Source organism: Excalfactoria chinensis, chromosome 20 (assembly GCF_039878825.1).
Source record: "Excalfactoria chinensis isolate bCotChi1 chromosome 20, bCotChi1.hap2, whole genome shotgun sequence".
Lineage (NCBI taxonomy): Eukaryota > Metazoa > Chordata > Aves > Galliformes > Phasianidae > Excalfactoria > Excalfactoria chinensis.
The window spans coordinates 4,609,159-4,625,089 of NC_092844.1; the positions used below are offsets into that span (position 1 = coordinate 4,609,159).

The 15,931-nt window shown below is 42.1% G+C and overlaps 2 protein-coding genes across 4 annotated transcripts; one reads left to right on the forward strand and one right to left on the reverse strand.

The window, feature by feature from the left end:
* Positions 1-86: 86 nt before the first annotated feature.
* Positions 87-8,450, reverse strand: SLC35E2B (solute carrier family 35 member E2B). Of its 3 annotated transcripts, none has more exons than XM_072354339.1 (11): positions 8,327-8,450; positions 7,692-7,809; positions 7,127-7,270; positions 5,429-5,939; positions 4,632-4,767; positions 4,345-4,472; positions 3,947-4,067; positions 3,675-3,728; positions 3,306-3,378; positions 2,656-2,801; positions 87-1,842 (listed from the first exon to the last, which is right to left on the reverse strand). In XM_072354339.1, the coding sequence occupies exons 4-11, from the start codon at positions 5,751-5,753 to the stop codon at positions 1,596-1,598; spliced, it is 1,230 nt and encodes a 409-aa protein (XP_072210440.1). In that variant the 5' UTR covers positions 5,754-5,939; positions 7,127-7,270; positions 7,692-7,809; positions 8,327-8,450; the 3' UTR covers positions 87-1,595. The 3 variants fall into 3 exon arrangements, with proteins under 3 accessions (XP_072210440.1, XP_072210441.1, XP_072210443.1); XM_072354340.1 differs by having other exon boundaries at positions 5,429-5,935; positions 7,123-7,270; XM_072354342.1 differs by having other exon boundaries at positions 5,429-5,935; positions 7,123-7,270; positions 8,260-8,399.
* Position 8,451: 1 nt separating this feature from the next.
* Positions 8,452-15,702, forward strand: LOC140261172 (uncharacterized). Its single transcript, XM_072354343.1, has 9 exons — positions 8,452-8,560; positions 8,659-8,722; positions 9,655-9,808; positions 10,941-11,086; positions 12,661-12,837; positions 13,042-13,155; positions 13,389-13,475; positions 14,517-14,664; positions 14,840-15,702. Exons 1-9 carry the CDS (start codon positions 8,541-8,543, stop codon positions 14,869-14,871), a joined length of 942 nt encoding a protein of 313 aa, XP_072210444.1. The 5' UTR covers positions 8,452-8,540; the 3' UTR covers positions 14,872-15,702.
* Positions 15,703-15,931: the final 229 nt, after the last annotated feature.

Genomic DNA, 15,931 nt, shown 5'->3' on the forward strand with positions numbered 1-15,931 from the left:
GTAAAAGCAAGCTGCAAAACAAGGTGTTTTTTTTGCCAAATACACAGATTCTTGAAAAGCATGAAGGAAAACCTGAGATACACGTCTCCATTTCACAGACCACAGCTTTTTTTTTTAGTAAGCAAAATGAGCAGCAACAACGCACCAAAAAAAAACCAAACACAGCAAAACAGACATCGCACAATGATGGGAAATGGGCATTTCCCTCCTGCTCAAAGCAGCCGTCCACCAACAGGGATAAACCTCAAGTACTGGACACGTCCCTCTGCAGGAATCAAGCCATGGAATAGCTCACGTGGGAAGCGTGAGCAGGGGCTGCAATGTCCTAAGGATTCCCCATGCGACTTCCTATTAGAAACAGTATTTGACTCTAAAGAACATTTAATTCAGGCTCTTAACACCAAGCTACGCTCTTTCAAAACAGGAAATTATTACAAATCAGCTCGTTTTGTTCATTTTTGTTCCCCAAACGCCCACGTGATACCGTACATACACGTGCTCTGTTTGCAAAGATGAATGAATCGAGTGTAAGGTTTCCTTAAAGGGAAGGCATGAAGTTGGCTTTTAACCTCCACTCGGCCACGAAATGTAACTTCTCCATAAAAGGAAGAACTCCCATTTTGGCCGCAGCTCGTGGTCCCCTTCCAGCTTTGTCAGATACCCCCAAGAGTCCTCACATAAGTGGGAAGGTCAGAAATACTTTGCACGTCGGGTAATGACCCTGAGTTTCTGAAAGGCAGTATTTTTGTTGCAGTCCTACAAACAGTGCTACAAAATAAAACCTCACTTCCTCGTTTAAAAAGAACAACATAACAAAATGCAGGAAATTCGCTTATTAAAATGGTTCCTGATAGAAATACGGATATCCTGACTGATCACACCAAAAATCACACATCTTGGTGGTAATCTGCACATATGTACTTCAGCACTGTTTGCACAGCGCGGCTATGTCTGTGCATTTGGATTTCAATACTGTAAATACATAACCAGGATCAACTATTTCCCTTTTGAGTCTCAGACCCCAAAAAAATAGACTATCTACTGCTTGTTTTGTCGTTGGAAGTAGTGGCTCATTGTGCTTTGAGACATGGACTCATGTCTGTAGTTTACTTCAGCTTTACCTAAGTAAGCCATTTGCTGAGATGGGAGCTGGGGGAAGGGAGGGGTTCCTTCTTCCAGCTCTGCAACACAAACAGATAATGGAGGATGCAGCATACAGTAACTAACACCTCGAAATTTCACTCTACTGCAAGAAAACCAGATACAGTGACGGGCCAAAGTTTTCACATTGCTTTCCTGGGCAAGGAGGAAGTAATGATTTTCCTACGAGACACCAAAGTTCTTTCTAATATAGGCTTGTGTGGTTTTTTTGCAGTCAAGAGATCAAAAAGCCCACGTTTACCACATGAAATAACACCAGGCCCTCTGCTAGTTCAGTTTCTGAGTTAATCAAGGTTTCCTGTGTTCTTCTCGTTGTTCTTTTTCTGCATCAAGTCCCAGGTCTGACTTGCTGTGAACCTCAAAGGAAGCACATCAGCGTCAACAGCTGCAGAAACAATCACTTCTGCACCACGTTGTAAGAATAAGCGACCGTATCAATCATATGGATTCAAATCCTTGGAAATCAGTGGCTCAGTATCTTCAGCTGTACTTGGTGCAGGCTGTGGGGCTGCAGCTGCCAGGCTGTGTATAGTTTCTTGCTGATGCTGCTTTGCCTTGTTATAAAGCAGAACTCCCACCGTCACTAGAACAGTCCCAATGGCAGAGAGGCTTGTGATTTTGTTACCAAACACAATAATACTTAGCCAGATTGACAGTGCGTGCTTCACAGTACTGGCAACACTGGAAAGGAATTACAGAAGTTAAGGCCAAAGAAAGCTCTCCCGTATCCTACACACAGTCATACCTTCATGTAGTGGGATCTCTCTTTTGCTTGCTTTTTAAATACCAGATTCCACTTCTCCTAGTTCAGCTAATCCTGTAGCCACACCGCTTGCATACTGGTACTAATATCTTTCAAGACATTTCAATTTAGAGTTAACAAGTCACCTCAGAGTTCTGTTTCTTTGTTATTTTTAAGCACACAGAACAGCATTAGCAATTCATATGTAAGACAGACACACAGACAATATTAATAGAACACCACCACCATAACTGTCATTTCTGAGTGTTACTATTCAGGTTATATAGTATTGTCTGGATGCTGTTACTATTCAGGTTATACAGTAGCCATCACTGCATTAGAGCTGTGCAGGAGCCTAATGAAGCTGCCTGTAACTGACAACAAAGGTGGAGCCATCTTCAAAAGACACAAGTATTACAAGAAGTGCAGTTTGTGCTGGTGTGATGCCTCAGAAACACCTTTCAGAGCTGGTCGATCATTTTCTGTACTGCAATTAGCTATATATAGGTATTGCCTTATTGTCACTAAAGTGAATGTCAGAACACGTGCCAAATGCTGCTCTTCTCACACTGTGAGCAAGCAGTCCAAAAGCTCCTCGTGATATGGATGTGAAAAGATTTGTTCTAACATTTGTACGTTTGTGTATTTACTTCTTTCCTTGCACAGTGCTCTCACTACTCATTTTCTAAGCAGCAATATTGAGTAAGAAAAAAACCCCATAACTGTTCCCTGGAACAGGAATAAAGTTTTACCTGAAAGTCACAGGAGAAATTTTTCCCATCAGGGCATAGGCTGTAACACTCTGCAGGTGGAACAAGACTCCGTCTATTAAGAGAAGTACAACTACATCTTGGTTGTAGCTAAAACTCCTTCCACTTTTCCCAATCACTGGAACATCCTAAATGCAAAACAGGGGCTCTTAAGAGTTTAGCTTATAACCTAGTCTAAAAACCAATATCCAACCTAGCCATTATTATTATAACCAGGTATTAGTCTTACATTTAAATATCAGCATGATGCATGGCAATGAAATGTCAGAATGCACATTAGACTGACTTCGTCTCAATTTTGCTTTCAGAGAGTTGGTACTCCTGTACGCCACATGAACATTGGCAAAAAGTCAGCAAATGTTTAAGATTTGTAGTTCAAGTCTTTAACTAAAACTTTAAATGCATTTATGTAGTCAGATGAAATAATTTCTCTCTAAAACCCTGAAATAAACCCAGGCTTTGTGGTCACCTGCCATCTCAAATCTCTGCTAAGCTATTGCTTTTTAGTGTTTCTCCAGCTCATGCAAACAAAAGATAAAGCTCTGGTGATGAAGTGATTCAAGTAAGATAGGGCGAATTAGAAGCAAAGCTCACAAGTAAAACATAAATTTGCATTAGCAAATTCAAATTACCATGAAAAATATCCAAGCTGGAATAAGCATAACCACTGCAGCAGCGCTTGTATAGAACTGAAGCTCTGGGGCCCTACAAAAAGGCAAATGAAAATGGTTAAGAATTCCGTATTTTGCAGAGCTGAAGAAAGCTGCATCAGATCTACATAAAAACCTCATTCTGTGTTCTCTGTTTGGCCAAGACAGACTGAAGACAAATGGCCAAAGTTTTCAAGACCCAAATCAGCTGTAAAATCCTGCAGTAAAATTCACATTTACTGAGTTGATGAAGTTCACAGCAGTTTATTCCAACACAGTCACAAATACATGGTTTTCTTATGCAGCCTAAGGTCAATCCATAACCCAACCTGAAATATTTTTAATACTTACGAAAATCTGTATTTATCTCCACTGAGTAATTTTTTGGAAAAGACATTCTGCAAACTGGTAAAGAAAGAAAAACACAACGTTTAAGCAAACTCGCAGCAAAAAGGAAGAGAAACCCACGATCACTCAATTTCTTGTGTATGGAAATACCAAAATAAAAATCTTTTTTTTCCCCTAGTTCCAAATGCAGAAATAATTACAGGCAATGATTTTATTCAACCTATCAAGAAACATCGTTCCTTTATTCCACACGCATAGCAGCTGTTATGACTTACCAGTCCATGATATTAGTAGATAAAGCTGCTGAGAAACCTAGAATGTTGAAGCTGATTTCAGTAGCTGTACACAGAGCTAGCCCACCCATAACTGGAATGAGAGAGAGATTAACCAGCAATCCTGCAGATGAAAAGAAATCAAAAATCAACTCGAGTTCTGTTGCTATACTCTCAGTGCCATACATGAGATAACACAGTTTGAAGTTTTAGTTTTACCACCACTTCTTTACTTCAAAGGAAAAATAATTCTGTTAGATTTAATGTAGTGACAGAATGATTCTTCCAGCTGCTTCAATCTGTCTGCCATACTTCAGTGACATCTCCCTGTCCACGGCCCAACAAGGGGCAGTATTACAATAGGTATTTTTGAAAGGAAATTTAAACACTGAAGAACTCACCAGTGTATTCCCCTAATATCATCCGAGACATAATAACAGTAAAAATAGGTGCGGAGCTTTTAACTGTCTCTGCAAATGAAACTGCCACATTTTTCAAGCTGACGAGCCCTAAGACCACTGTTGCAAATCTGAAATTGAAAAACACAAGTTAAGCAGAAGATAAAACAAGACTTTAGCAGCTATACCCTATGAAGGCAAGAAAGAGAAGGAAGAGAGCATAAAAACAGTGCTTCTGACCAGAAAAATGCAATGAGCCAATAGCACAGAACTCTAATTAACGAGTTTACCTCATCAGTCCAACAAACAGCATTATCATGATGAAATTGGGTGGGTAAGAGATGCGCGTTTTGTGCTGGTACAAGCAGCATGGAACAAACATTTTTATACAGCCAATAAAGGTGGTTGAAAGCATCTGAACAGCACCTAAAGAGATGGGAAAAAATATCAGGTGATGATGGGAATGCTACATATTAAGTAACATGAGAGAATTTTGTACACAGACTGGTCTGCAGTGACATTGGACTTGATGAATTCTCACAACAGCCCTTTAATTTTACATCTACCAGCAAGGCAGCAGAACAAATCAAATAACCCAGGACGCAGATAAAACGTTTTTTGTTTTCTTATTAAAACAAATAAGGAAAAACAAGCCCAGTGAATTATAGATGTCACAAAGGGCAGCTTCTGCGTCTTCACGTAAAAATTAATCTTGTTGATCAAACAAGTCAATCAGCACTAGAGACTATCAAGATCTGACTCAATTTTATTATATTTTTCAAGAGCCCACACTGCCCCCTGGCACAGAAAAGTGAACATTTAATTACATTTTTTGCTCTCAAAACACTCTTACAGCTCCTGTCCTCCACCGTGTGGATGGATGAGAGGAGGGAAGGGCAGCACCATGAACTCCACTGCAGGCTGCAATCACATACACAGGTTCTCAGCTCCAAGATCCACCCCCACATCTCCTAACTTGGACCTTCTGAGGGAGCAAATCAATCAACTAAAGTGAACTTTACACACAAGAATCTGATAGAATCAAATATCTTACTGGAATTGAAGCATAAAAGAAAAGCAGGCTTACCTAGCATGCTAGGCTCTCCTTCCAGTAATGAAAGGATGTATTTGTTAAGAAAAAGAGTGCAAAAGCTGAAGAAAAACCACAAAGTGAGGTAGATGAGAGCATGAGAGTTCCAGATGCCCAAGTCTGACTCGATGACCGTAGTCTCTGTGATAGTTATTTTCAGGACGTTCTCTTCTGGCACACTGTCGCTCCTAGCAATTACAAATTTTTCACTCCTGTTAGCAAAGAGCGAACCCAAATTAAATAGTGATTTTCCCTTTGGCTTTTCTTCAAGGAGAGGAGGGTTCGATTCCTCTGGCGTCTCAGCACTTGTCACAGTCGACATACTGACACAACAAAACTAGTATCTGTCCTTAACACGAAGCAACATTGACTTTGTAGGGAAGAAAAATATCATGTGATTAATCTTCCATCTGCAGTGGTCTCCAGAAGTGTATCTGGTCCTCCAAATAACATGAAAATCAACTTTAGATGCTTCTTCATGTGGTCTATTCCATTTTTTTTTTTCTGCCTAAGAATGAAAGAAATAGGGAAAGGAAGAAAACCAAATATAGCAGCGCACATCAATCCCTAATACTACAAAAATATCACATTCATTCTGAAAGATAAAAAAAGACCTCGCTACCTTCTCTTTCAGAATGGATTTTGGACTGCTAACATGACTATGACCTTTACTTTTCTCAAGTTAAACAACCTTTGGCATCATAATGCTAACAAGTTCCAAAGAAAGAAAGAGAACCTGAGAAGCTTAACTGCATTATTAAAACATATGATCAGAATTAAGCGCTTTCTAATTTGCAGACTGTGTTTTGTGAACAAAAGCAATCAGAATTAATCACATGAGAATAAAACGATGAATCATTTTCTGCTCCTGGATAAAGAAGCACTAGGAGAAATGAAGGCTGACATCTCTAAAAGAACATTTACCATACGGGCAGTACGGAAGGCCTTAAACAGTTATAAAGCAATTACTGGGGGAAGCTAATCACTGGACAGCTTGGTAAAGCTGTCTGAAATAAGACTGTAACACCACAGTGAGTCAAAGAATGGCAATACAGGAAATAATTAATGACAAGTAGAAATAGCAGGGTTCTAACAAAAGCTAATACACCTGCCCTGATTTTGCTAACGTAGGAACAGCACCCGTTGTTTTCTTCATGATTTTGTAATGTTTGATACAAAGATGTACTAAGAGTTAAATACGTTGTGCCATTCCCATGTCCTACTTTACACTGAAGTTTTCCATTCCTAGTGTACTCTATTTCTCTTATTACAGCCACACAGGGAACATTTCCAAACCAACACCTTATCCCTTTTGCATTTTAGCAGGAGATCATGGCAGCATAACATTGAGGTACAATATGCTCAACTATATATTCACGTTAACCCACATGAAAAAGAGCATATGCTCTACGAGGATTTGTTGCGTCAGCCTGATTCTTCATTTCTCCTTTTTCAAGCTTTCCCAAGAACCAAACAACACAAAAATCCCTCCATACATTCAAAACGGGTAGGTACCAAAACTAATATTTGCATTTTTCTATTTACACTGCTCAATTGAAAACTAAAACAATTAACCCCAACAGAACCCCCATTTTGAGCAGCATCACATTATCATATTTAACATCACCAATTCCACTAGTGGCAGGAAGCAGAATAGCAATAATAAGAATAAAACCACACCTCTGAATTACTGACCTGCTGTCTTACATCAGCTGGAAAGCCTTAAATTGGCTGAAAGGACTCTCCATCTGGAAGTAATTCAATCCTCCTCCCATAAGAGCAACCGGCAGCTGATGTTTACCAATAGATGAAAACGTGGCAGTGGCTGGTAGACTGTTTCTGTTGGATTACACACAAACATGGAATCTTCCAGCTCACAAGAATGAACTGCATGCAGTGCATTCTAAACTCTTCCTTCTATCTTCTCCCATTTTAAACGACATTACCAATGGGGAAGGAAAAAAAAGAGTATCAAGTTTTGACTAATGAGTAACAGCTAATTGTTTAATGCAGCCCAAGGCTTCCCTTAGAACTGAAAGACTAAAACAATGTAAAGGAAACACATACAGTGACAAGGAAAAATGCAGCAATGCGATGAAATATAACCCAAAGAGAGGAAATACAACTTTTTTCTCTTTTTTAAAGTTACACATCCACTGCCTGAACACAATTTATTGTGAACATAAAAGATAACGTGGCGCACAGCAATGTGTTTGGATGCAGAACTGCTTGGTGGTGCAGCTGACCTCAGAACAGGTACCTGTGAGTCAGAAGCTCTCGCTGTGCCTTATGCAGCAGAGCACATTCTGCCCATCACCGTTACAGTCACCCAGCAGCTCCTGGACGGGCAGAGTTCGGGGCTCCAGCACGATCAGCATCTAGCAGAAAGACAAGGCGTTAGGAAGCAGGGGTGGGAAGAACCGCGGCAATGTCTGTGCACTAAGATGGATGTCTTCCTTTGATGGTATCCACAAAGAACTCCGTGAGGAGCAGGAACGCTAAAAGAGGTCACTTGTGAAACCGAGGTGAATCGGGCAGTGAAAAGAGGGCCGGGATGCAGACATGCCCACCTGCCCTTGGCAGCTCAGCATCCCGAGCGAGCAGCCGACGTGCCTTCACTGAACGACAACAAAGCACAAAGACGCGCACAGACCGCACACACCGCCTCACAGCTACTAACGTCTCCTGAACAAAGAAACGCTCAAAACCCAGCAGAACGTTTTCCTGCACACCAGCTGCCCTCCCAACCCGCCTCTCGCGACCCCCGCGGCCGCCCCGGCGCCCCGAGCAGGCAGCAGCCGCCAGCCGCCCTCCCTCCTGCCCTTAACCTGGAGGGCTCAAAATGAAAGGAGGCCGCGCTGAGCCGGCCGGCAAGCAACGTTCCGTCCGCCGTACCGAGCCGCCCTGCCACGTGCGGCACAGCCCGGGCGGCCGCCGCCCACCGCTGCGGGCGGGAGCGGGCCGAGGCGCGGCCCCGCATAGACCCGGCTGGGAGCCCCGCGCCGTGCGGGAAGTGACGTCCCGCAGCCCCGGAAGGGCGGGCGCTGCCCGGCGCGGCTCTGCCGCCGCAGCCATGTAGCGGCCGTTAGCGGAGGGCGGCGCGGCCGGCATGGAGCCCACCGAGGAGAGGTAGCGGCGCGGCCCGAACCGGCCGGGGGGGCGGTGGGATGCGGAGCGGCTGTGGGTGCGCCCCGCAGTGACGCCGCCTTCCTTCTCTCTCCCTACAGCGGCCCCGCTCTGCCCAACCTCACCCCGCGGCACCGGGAGCTCGTCCCCACGCCCTGCGGCCCCGTGAGTACCCGGGCGGTCCCTCCCGGCCGGGCCCTTCCCGCAGGAGAACCGCAGCCCGCTCAGCCTGCGGTGTCGGGGTTAATTACAGTCATTCGGTCAGACAGCGGCGCCCAGGGGTACCTGCGGTTCCTTAGCGTGTGGTTTCGCTGGAACTCATTCCTTGGCTGCTTTTCATACCTGCTGGCCTGTGTTTATGGCTGCAGAGCAAGCCCGGTACTAAACAAGCACTCCTCCCAAATTACTGAACCAATGCAAGCAGCGCTTTCTCGATTGCTTTCAATTATTTGGGCTTGCTTAAATTAAACTGCTTTCAATGCAGCTCATCAAAAGTCTTTGTGTATAAGGATGTGTTGTATAAGATAGTAACCCAGTAACAGTGCCATAGCTGACCTCTGCCTCCAGGTGACTCTCCCCCTGGCAGTGGCACACGGTCCTGAACTCCAACGTGGTGCCATTCGCAGTCAGTTCATCTCTCTCCAGGATTCAGGCTGCCTGGAATACACAGATAAAAAATCTCACTGAGATCTTGTGTCTGCTTTAAAGTGTGGCTGTTTCTCTACGATCTTCTAAAAGTAAAAATCTTTGCACAGGAGCCCAGGAGGTCACTTGCTGAACTGCTTTGGTAGCTTTATATCTGGGTATTGCCAGACTTGATTCCAGGAGATGAAATTAGAGTGCTGTGAGAAAGGCAGAATATGGTTTACAGGGATGAACTCAAGAAGTGGAGGCTGAGATCACTCATCAGATGAAGCTGGAGTTCTCCCTCCCTCAGCACTTGTGCAGTTTCAGTTCTTTTGTCAGATGTTTCTCTTCCCTTCTCCCAAGGAAACCCTGCCCTGGTTCTCCATCAGCCCATTTGCATTAATGCATTTCTTAGGGACAGCAAACAGGTCAAATGGCATTACGACTTTAAACGTTCTCTTCCTTTACAGATCAAGCCTTGTTCAGAGCTGTCATTTCCTGTAAAGATCTACTTCTGTGTGACTATTCTGTCCCTGCTCAGTGTCATAGGGCTGACCATAGAGACGCTCGTTCGACAGACCGAGGAAGATTTCACCATTTCTCTCATACAGTTAGTTGGAGTCGGTAAGAAACACCCACCGTGCTTTAAAAGAAATGCATTTTTCTACCAGAGTAATCATTAGGGAATGCAATGACCACAGAGGGAGAGCTGCACACCTCCCACAAACCACTGGACATTATTTCCAAGAGGTTTGGATTTAATTTGTTAAAGTTTCCCTTTTGAAAACAAAGGGACGTCCTTTATTCATCTCAGAAATGTTCCTGTGCCGTCTCTGCCAGCGGTGGTCAGGAAAATGTTTGTTTCCAAATTATTTGTACAGACTTCAGTTCGAGCAGCTGACCTTATCAAACAAGGAAGCGCCGTCTCACATCTCTCAGGTCTTCCTGAGGTCATAAGCACACAAGAAACCAAATCACGCGATTCCTTCTTTGATTTGCTGACCATTTTTTCTTTACTAACTTACTTTAATAAAAGCGGAAAAGGAAGTAAACTTACCTTCAGGTTTGTTCAGAGCAACTGAAGTTATTATGTTCCTTTAAACACTTTTATGACCCTTGTCCCAGGCTAACAAAGCTGCATTATCAGATGTGCCCGGAAGAACAACCCTGGGAAAAAAGAAAAAAAACTGTTACTTTGTTGATGGTAAGAATGAGCTAATGTTTGCAGGAGTGACTTAGACAGGAGCAGCCTGTGTCTGCAAGGAAAGCTTCTTCCTTATCTGTGTGGTGGTTGCAGAATAGGATACTGAGGTATGTAGCTCGATTTGTTTCATATAAACATCACCTCAGAGCTTTCCTGAATCGGATTATGTAATTTCAGTTCTTCAATAAAATAACATTACTTAATTTCATTTGAATATATTGTTCAACCTGATAGTCCTAATCCAATCAAACATCCCACTGCTGCTGGTCAGTTTGGATAGTTGCTATTTTCAAAGCATTGCTTCAGAAATGATTTAAAAGTCCAATGAATTATTTCATTCCTTGTATGGTAAACACAGGAAAGAGTACTCACAGCATCTGAAGAATCGGATGCAGGCTCCTTGGTAAGAATGAAGATGTGCTTTTGATTAAGGAATCTATGTTGCACAATCTTGATACTTCCACTTTGTTACCTGGATCAAGGTGTACTGAAAAACAGCACCACGTGCGCTCTGTGCTCACCTGCTGACTGACTTTTCCTTCTCCTTCCCAGTGTTCTGTGTGTACTACGTGACTAGAGGAATCCTGCAGGAGAACCGCCAGGAGCTCATCGTCTTTGTTCTTTCCATCCTGTTAGTGATGTTCCGATCCATTATCAATTTCACAGTTCTCCCTGTTGAGCAAAAGCCAAAACTCCTGGTTAGTCCCCTGGTTTCAATTAACTTTGCTTGACTCTAAATCTTGGATGGGAAAATCTTAGAAAGGCAAGGCACCTGTGGTAAGGGCACTGAAAACAGAACATCAGGCCAAATGATTCCTACCACTGACTAACAAAATGCACATCTCTACAATGACAAATCTGTTCCTCTTTACAGTTCTATGGGTTTCTTTATGTATGTAGCTGAAAGTAACATAAATATCAAATAACATCATTTGCACTAACAACGCATGCAGAATGTGTTACCATGGGTTTATCTACCCTGCATCAGATTTTCACCCATAAAATAACTGGCCCAAAGTCACATAAATCCAACTGAATGGAACTGGAATGTCAGGTCTGTATGCAAGGATGCAGCCACCAGCAACTCATAACATCCATAATTGCAACATTGTGTTTTTAGGAGTGATAACCTGTTGCAAGGAAACGATAGTGTTAAGGCAGGTACTGCCCATTTGGATTATCTTGTTTATCTTCCATAACGAAATGTAAAGAAGGAACTTAGTGTGTTACTAACTTTAGTAGTTAAACTTTCCCTTGCCTTGCTTCTCTAAGAAGTCCTTCCCTTTTATGTTTGCATACATATCACAAATGGGAGGAGATTCCTTCTTCCCTGTAGTCATCCAAAAAATATTTTTTGATAGAAGAGATTACAGCCAAGATAGGAAGATTACAGTAAAGCAGAGTTTTCCTGTTCAACTGCTGATCAATGATACAATTAGTTAAACGTCTACTGCAAACAGAGTTGACAGTTAGTAAGGAACAGGCATAAGAGATGCAAATTACTTTGAGGTACGTGTCCTAGCTTTCAGTTTATATATTAAACAAGAATGAACAAGTAAACAAGCAAAATCTGGTCAAGATGCAATGTTAAGGAGATTTTAGTACTATAAAAGCAACTGATTACTGTAACTCTTCTGCTTCCTGAGCAAAGTTACTGAGCCAGAATCATGCTTACTGTTCGAACAGTTTCATATCAATATAACTACTTCAGCTGTCTTTAATGTAGCAGACATTCAGCGTGACAGACAACAAAGCTGTGAATAAAACCCAGCTAAAACTGACATGTTTAGAAATTGATTAAGCAGAGCATTCAGAGCAACCCCCTGCCCCCACTGACAGGGGTGGGGAAGATTCTTAGCAGTTGTTTACGCCATAAGGGAATTTTAATGCCATCAAAGAAAGCTGTTACTTCAAACTGTATAATAAGGCCTCAAACAAAGCACAGCTAAAAGCTGTGATACTTCAGGGATCACAAAGTTTCTGTTCCTCTTAGCTGTTGTAAAACTACTATCTTGAGGGTAACGTAGGCCAAAATATGCAATGTGAGTTTACACTTAGTACCAAGTGGTTGCATCAGATGCTTGATCAAGTTGCGTTTTCTGCCACTTAACAGTGTGGCAAACTATCACATTTAACTGTTATTTATTTCAAATACTATTAATAGGTAGTTAAGTTCTTCTTACCCTTTTATTCCTCCAGTTAGAAGATTTAAAGATAGAAACCATCACGTTTCAGCGTGACCAGTCACGTGCGTATTTCTCTTTTCCATCAGGCCCGCTTCATTCTGATCCTCTTGGTTGGCTCCTTTGATGTCATCTGTGCCATCATCCTTATTCAGAGTCAAAGCATGATGGCCTTTCGAGTGGGCGGTGCTCTAGAAAGCCTACAGTCACAATACTTCATGTTGAATCTCTGTTTTTCCATGCTGACCTTCGATCTTCAGGCACAGGTATAGAACTCTTCTTCCATCTTTTCATGCTGTTGAGAATATCTTAGAATCACAGCTAGCTGAACCAGTAACTTCCTAAAGCAATCCTGTATCTTCCCTGGTAGGTGAAATTAGCCTGATTTCATTTTCCATGTGCTTGGTGTCAAGTATTTTGGTGGGATATACACTAAAAAATTTAGCAAATCTTTGCCTCTTCTCTTTCAGCTCTGCTTGTGTATTCTGCTGATAAGCCTCCACGAGATCACCCTTCTACATAACATCATTTCAGCAACAGGGGTTCTCTGGGCTTGCCTGAAAGTGACCATTAGCATCATTGCAGTAAGTGTTAAGCTAACAGCTATGCTATCAAGAATAATCAACTTCTGAATCTAGAAGTTCCTGCCCTTGAGCAGTAATCACAAGCTAGGAAGTCACAACTAACCCTTTCTGAATAATACTGCTAAGTGGAAGGGACCTAGAATGGATCCCAATAGAAAACAAGAACACCATATATATATATATATATATATATATATATATATATATAGTATATATCTGATTTTATTTTACAGATTTTAAAAGAACTGAAACCTCTAGTGTGGATTTTTCTGTGTCAGAATGTACCTGAAGTAGCTTTTCTCATCTACCTGCTTTACACGGTAATCCATCCAACTTACTTGATAATGGGAAACAAGGCTGGAAGCCTCTGCTTTTTACTGGATCCTTGGGTGCAAAACATGGTGCCACATTCCTGAGCATACACCTTCATCACAGCTTGATGTAGAATCAATGAGAGCAGCAGCCATGTAAGGCATCTTTGGAATGTACTTTCCAGACAGGAATCATGTCAAATTGCTCCTGAACTAGTTAGGCTAAAGGGAGAGGCTCTGGAACTCACTGCAACTGGCAAAGTATCTGGAATGATTAGAGAAAGATGAAAGAAAATCTTCTAACACAAGGTGCATAGTTCTGAAATGCCTCCTCTCCCTCACACTAAGTCTCAAGTGGTACCACTGTTTGACCAGCTGCAGGGTCTGAAGTCACACTTTAAAGCATATCTTACGCAGTATGCCAGATGCTGATCTTCATGTAGGCAAAACAAGAGACGTTATAAGCACAACAAAGCCCAGTGTTGAGCATTTTTCAGCACTATAATAGCGATAAGGCACTTATCACTGGAGCAGCCCAACAACTCCCACAACGTGGGAAATGAGGCAAGGAAGAAGAAAGGGCAGAGTTGATTATCCATCATGGGGAGGGCCCAAATGCTATTAGCAGCCAGTACTTTGTTTCTCATACTTCACGTGAATAGTCTCCAGACACTGACATTGGCTGCAATTCTTGTGGTTTTATTGAAGTCAAATCAGGTTCTTCCAAGTATCTACAGCCCTCTTTGATTTGGAAAAGCACAGAAGGGCCACACATTGACTTTGGTGGTTACATTTGTATTGCAGTTAAGAATGAAAATATGGATAAGAGCAGCAAAGCAATTTGAAAACAGTTAGATCTACTTATGGTTTTGCATAGCAACATCTAAGAGTGCCGAGCAAATGAGGGCACTGGTGTACATAGTGAAACTCTCTATCAGATAAAGCTGTAATATAGTCACTTACCACATGACTTCTTCCAGAAAGTTAGTGTTTGATTGCATTTTATGGGTCCCAGCTTTCTGATCGTTTTATGTCCTCATCTTCCTGCAGGTGATAAAAGAGTGGGGCAGAGGGAATTCTTATACTCTAGAGGCTGCTTTCATTACTGGCTCTTGCATTTCTGTTGCAATAAAATCTGTTCTGTTTTGGGCATTGATTCACGTCTACCGTGGCTTTGGGCAAGGACTGAGAGAAAGAAGTAAGTACTGAAAAAAGTTTAAGCAATTCTTCTTTATAACGCTGTATAAATGTCTAAAATAAGAGGGACAAAGGGACCTAGATAGCCACCAGTCTAAAACTACCTGTATCTTTTAAAAGCAGGACATAAATTTTAATAGTGGTTCTAACTAATCTACCTCTTCCTTTCTTCCCAGTGTTTTCTTCCTATGGAAGGATTGATTCCTGAGCATCCCCCTTTGCATCCTAACTGCAGCTCTTACAGAGTGAAAGCATAGCTGGGAAAGTTCTGATCAAGTGCATGCATTTGGGATGTACGATAATGGGTCTGTTTCACAACGACAGAAGAAGTTGCTTTGAAAAGTGTCTTCACATTTCTTAGCTTGTTTTGTGCTATGGGATTACAGCAGTGCAGCCACTAACAGCTTATAAAGCAAAGTCTGCTCATGAAAACAAGAGTAATCCTCTCACCCTCAGCGGGTTCTGCTGACAGGACACTGCAGCTTTCACTCACGTTCCTGATGTTGCTTTGTAACTGTGGGAGGTTCACAACACACATGTGAGTGGGGCACATTGTTAATATAAATGCTCACTTTATTGATACTCCAACGTAAGATAATTTGCACAACAGCCTTTACTTACTGAGGCTGAAAGTGGAGCGCCCTGCCTTCATTTCTCATCACAGACCTGTCACAGAACAGAGATCCTAAAAGCTCCACAGTACGTGCTCTCTGTTCTGCAGTTCATGTATGACTTCCATGAGCTGTTTTGACAACAGCTGTATTCTCTGATATCCTCTGTGTCTACGTGATTGCTCATCCCCAACAAAATAGCTATAGCTCTTGTCCCTGCTCTGAATTAAGAATACTTCATAAGAGCTACACATGAAATCTACACAAGGTCATTTCACACCCTCTAGCATATCTAACCAAGGTGCCATTTTGCACACAAAGCTGACTGTTGATATAAGTCTCTAATAATGCAATTTAAAAGTTTGGTATTTTACTGATCGGAACCTTTAGCTACTGGTTATGTATTTTTTAATAAAATTTAAACACAGCTTGGGCGTGGGTTATTATTTCTTGAATTAATGGGATGAGTTCAATGGGAAGCTGTCTGACAAACCGAAGATGGAAGAGCCTGAAACTTCAACTCCTACTTGTGAACCATACTGCATAAAATAGCTGAAATAGGTTGTTGTAGTTTAGCAGGGAAATTTGTAGGGAGGATCCCAAGACTTGTATTAAAAAGTTGAGACTAGGATGGAAAAAACACTGAAAAAAATGCAT

Bases quoted from the DNA above. Each gene is read 5' to 3' on its own strand.
- SLC35E2B (XM_072354339.1), bottom strand. From the start codon at position 5,753: ATGTCGACTGTGACAAGTGCTGAGACGCCAGAGGAATCGAACCCTCCT. The intron at 4,768-5,428 runs GTAAGCCTGCTT...CCATCTCTTTAG, and splicing joins AGGAGAGCCTAGCATGCTAG to GTGCTGTTCAGATGCTTTCA. The intron at 3,729-3,946 runs GTAAGTCATAAC...TTTCTTTACCAG, and splicing joins TCTACTAATATCATGGACTG to TTTGCAGAATGTCTTTTCCA.
- LOC140261172 (XM_072354343.1), top strand. From the start codon at position 8,541: ATGGAGCCCACCGAGGAGAG. The intron at 12,838-13,041 runs GTATAGAACTCT...CTTCTCTTTCAG, and splicing joins CCTTCGATCTTCAGGCACAG to CTCTGCTTGTGTATTCTGCT. The intron at 13,156-13,388 runs GTAAGTGTTAAG...TTTATTTTACAG, and splicing joins TGACCATTAGCATCATTGCA to ATTTTAAAAGAACTGAAACC.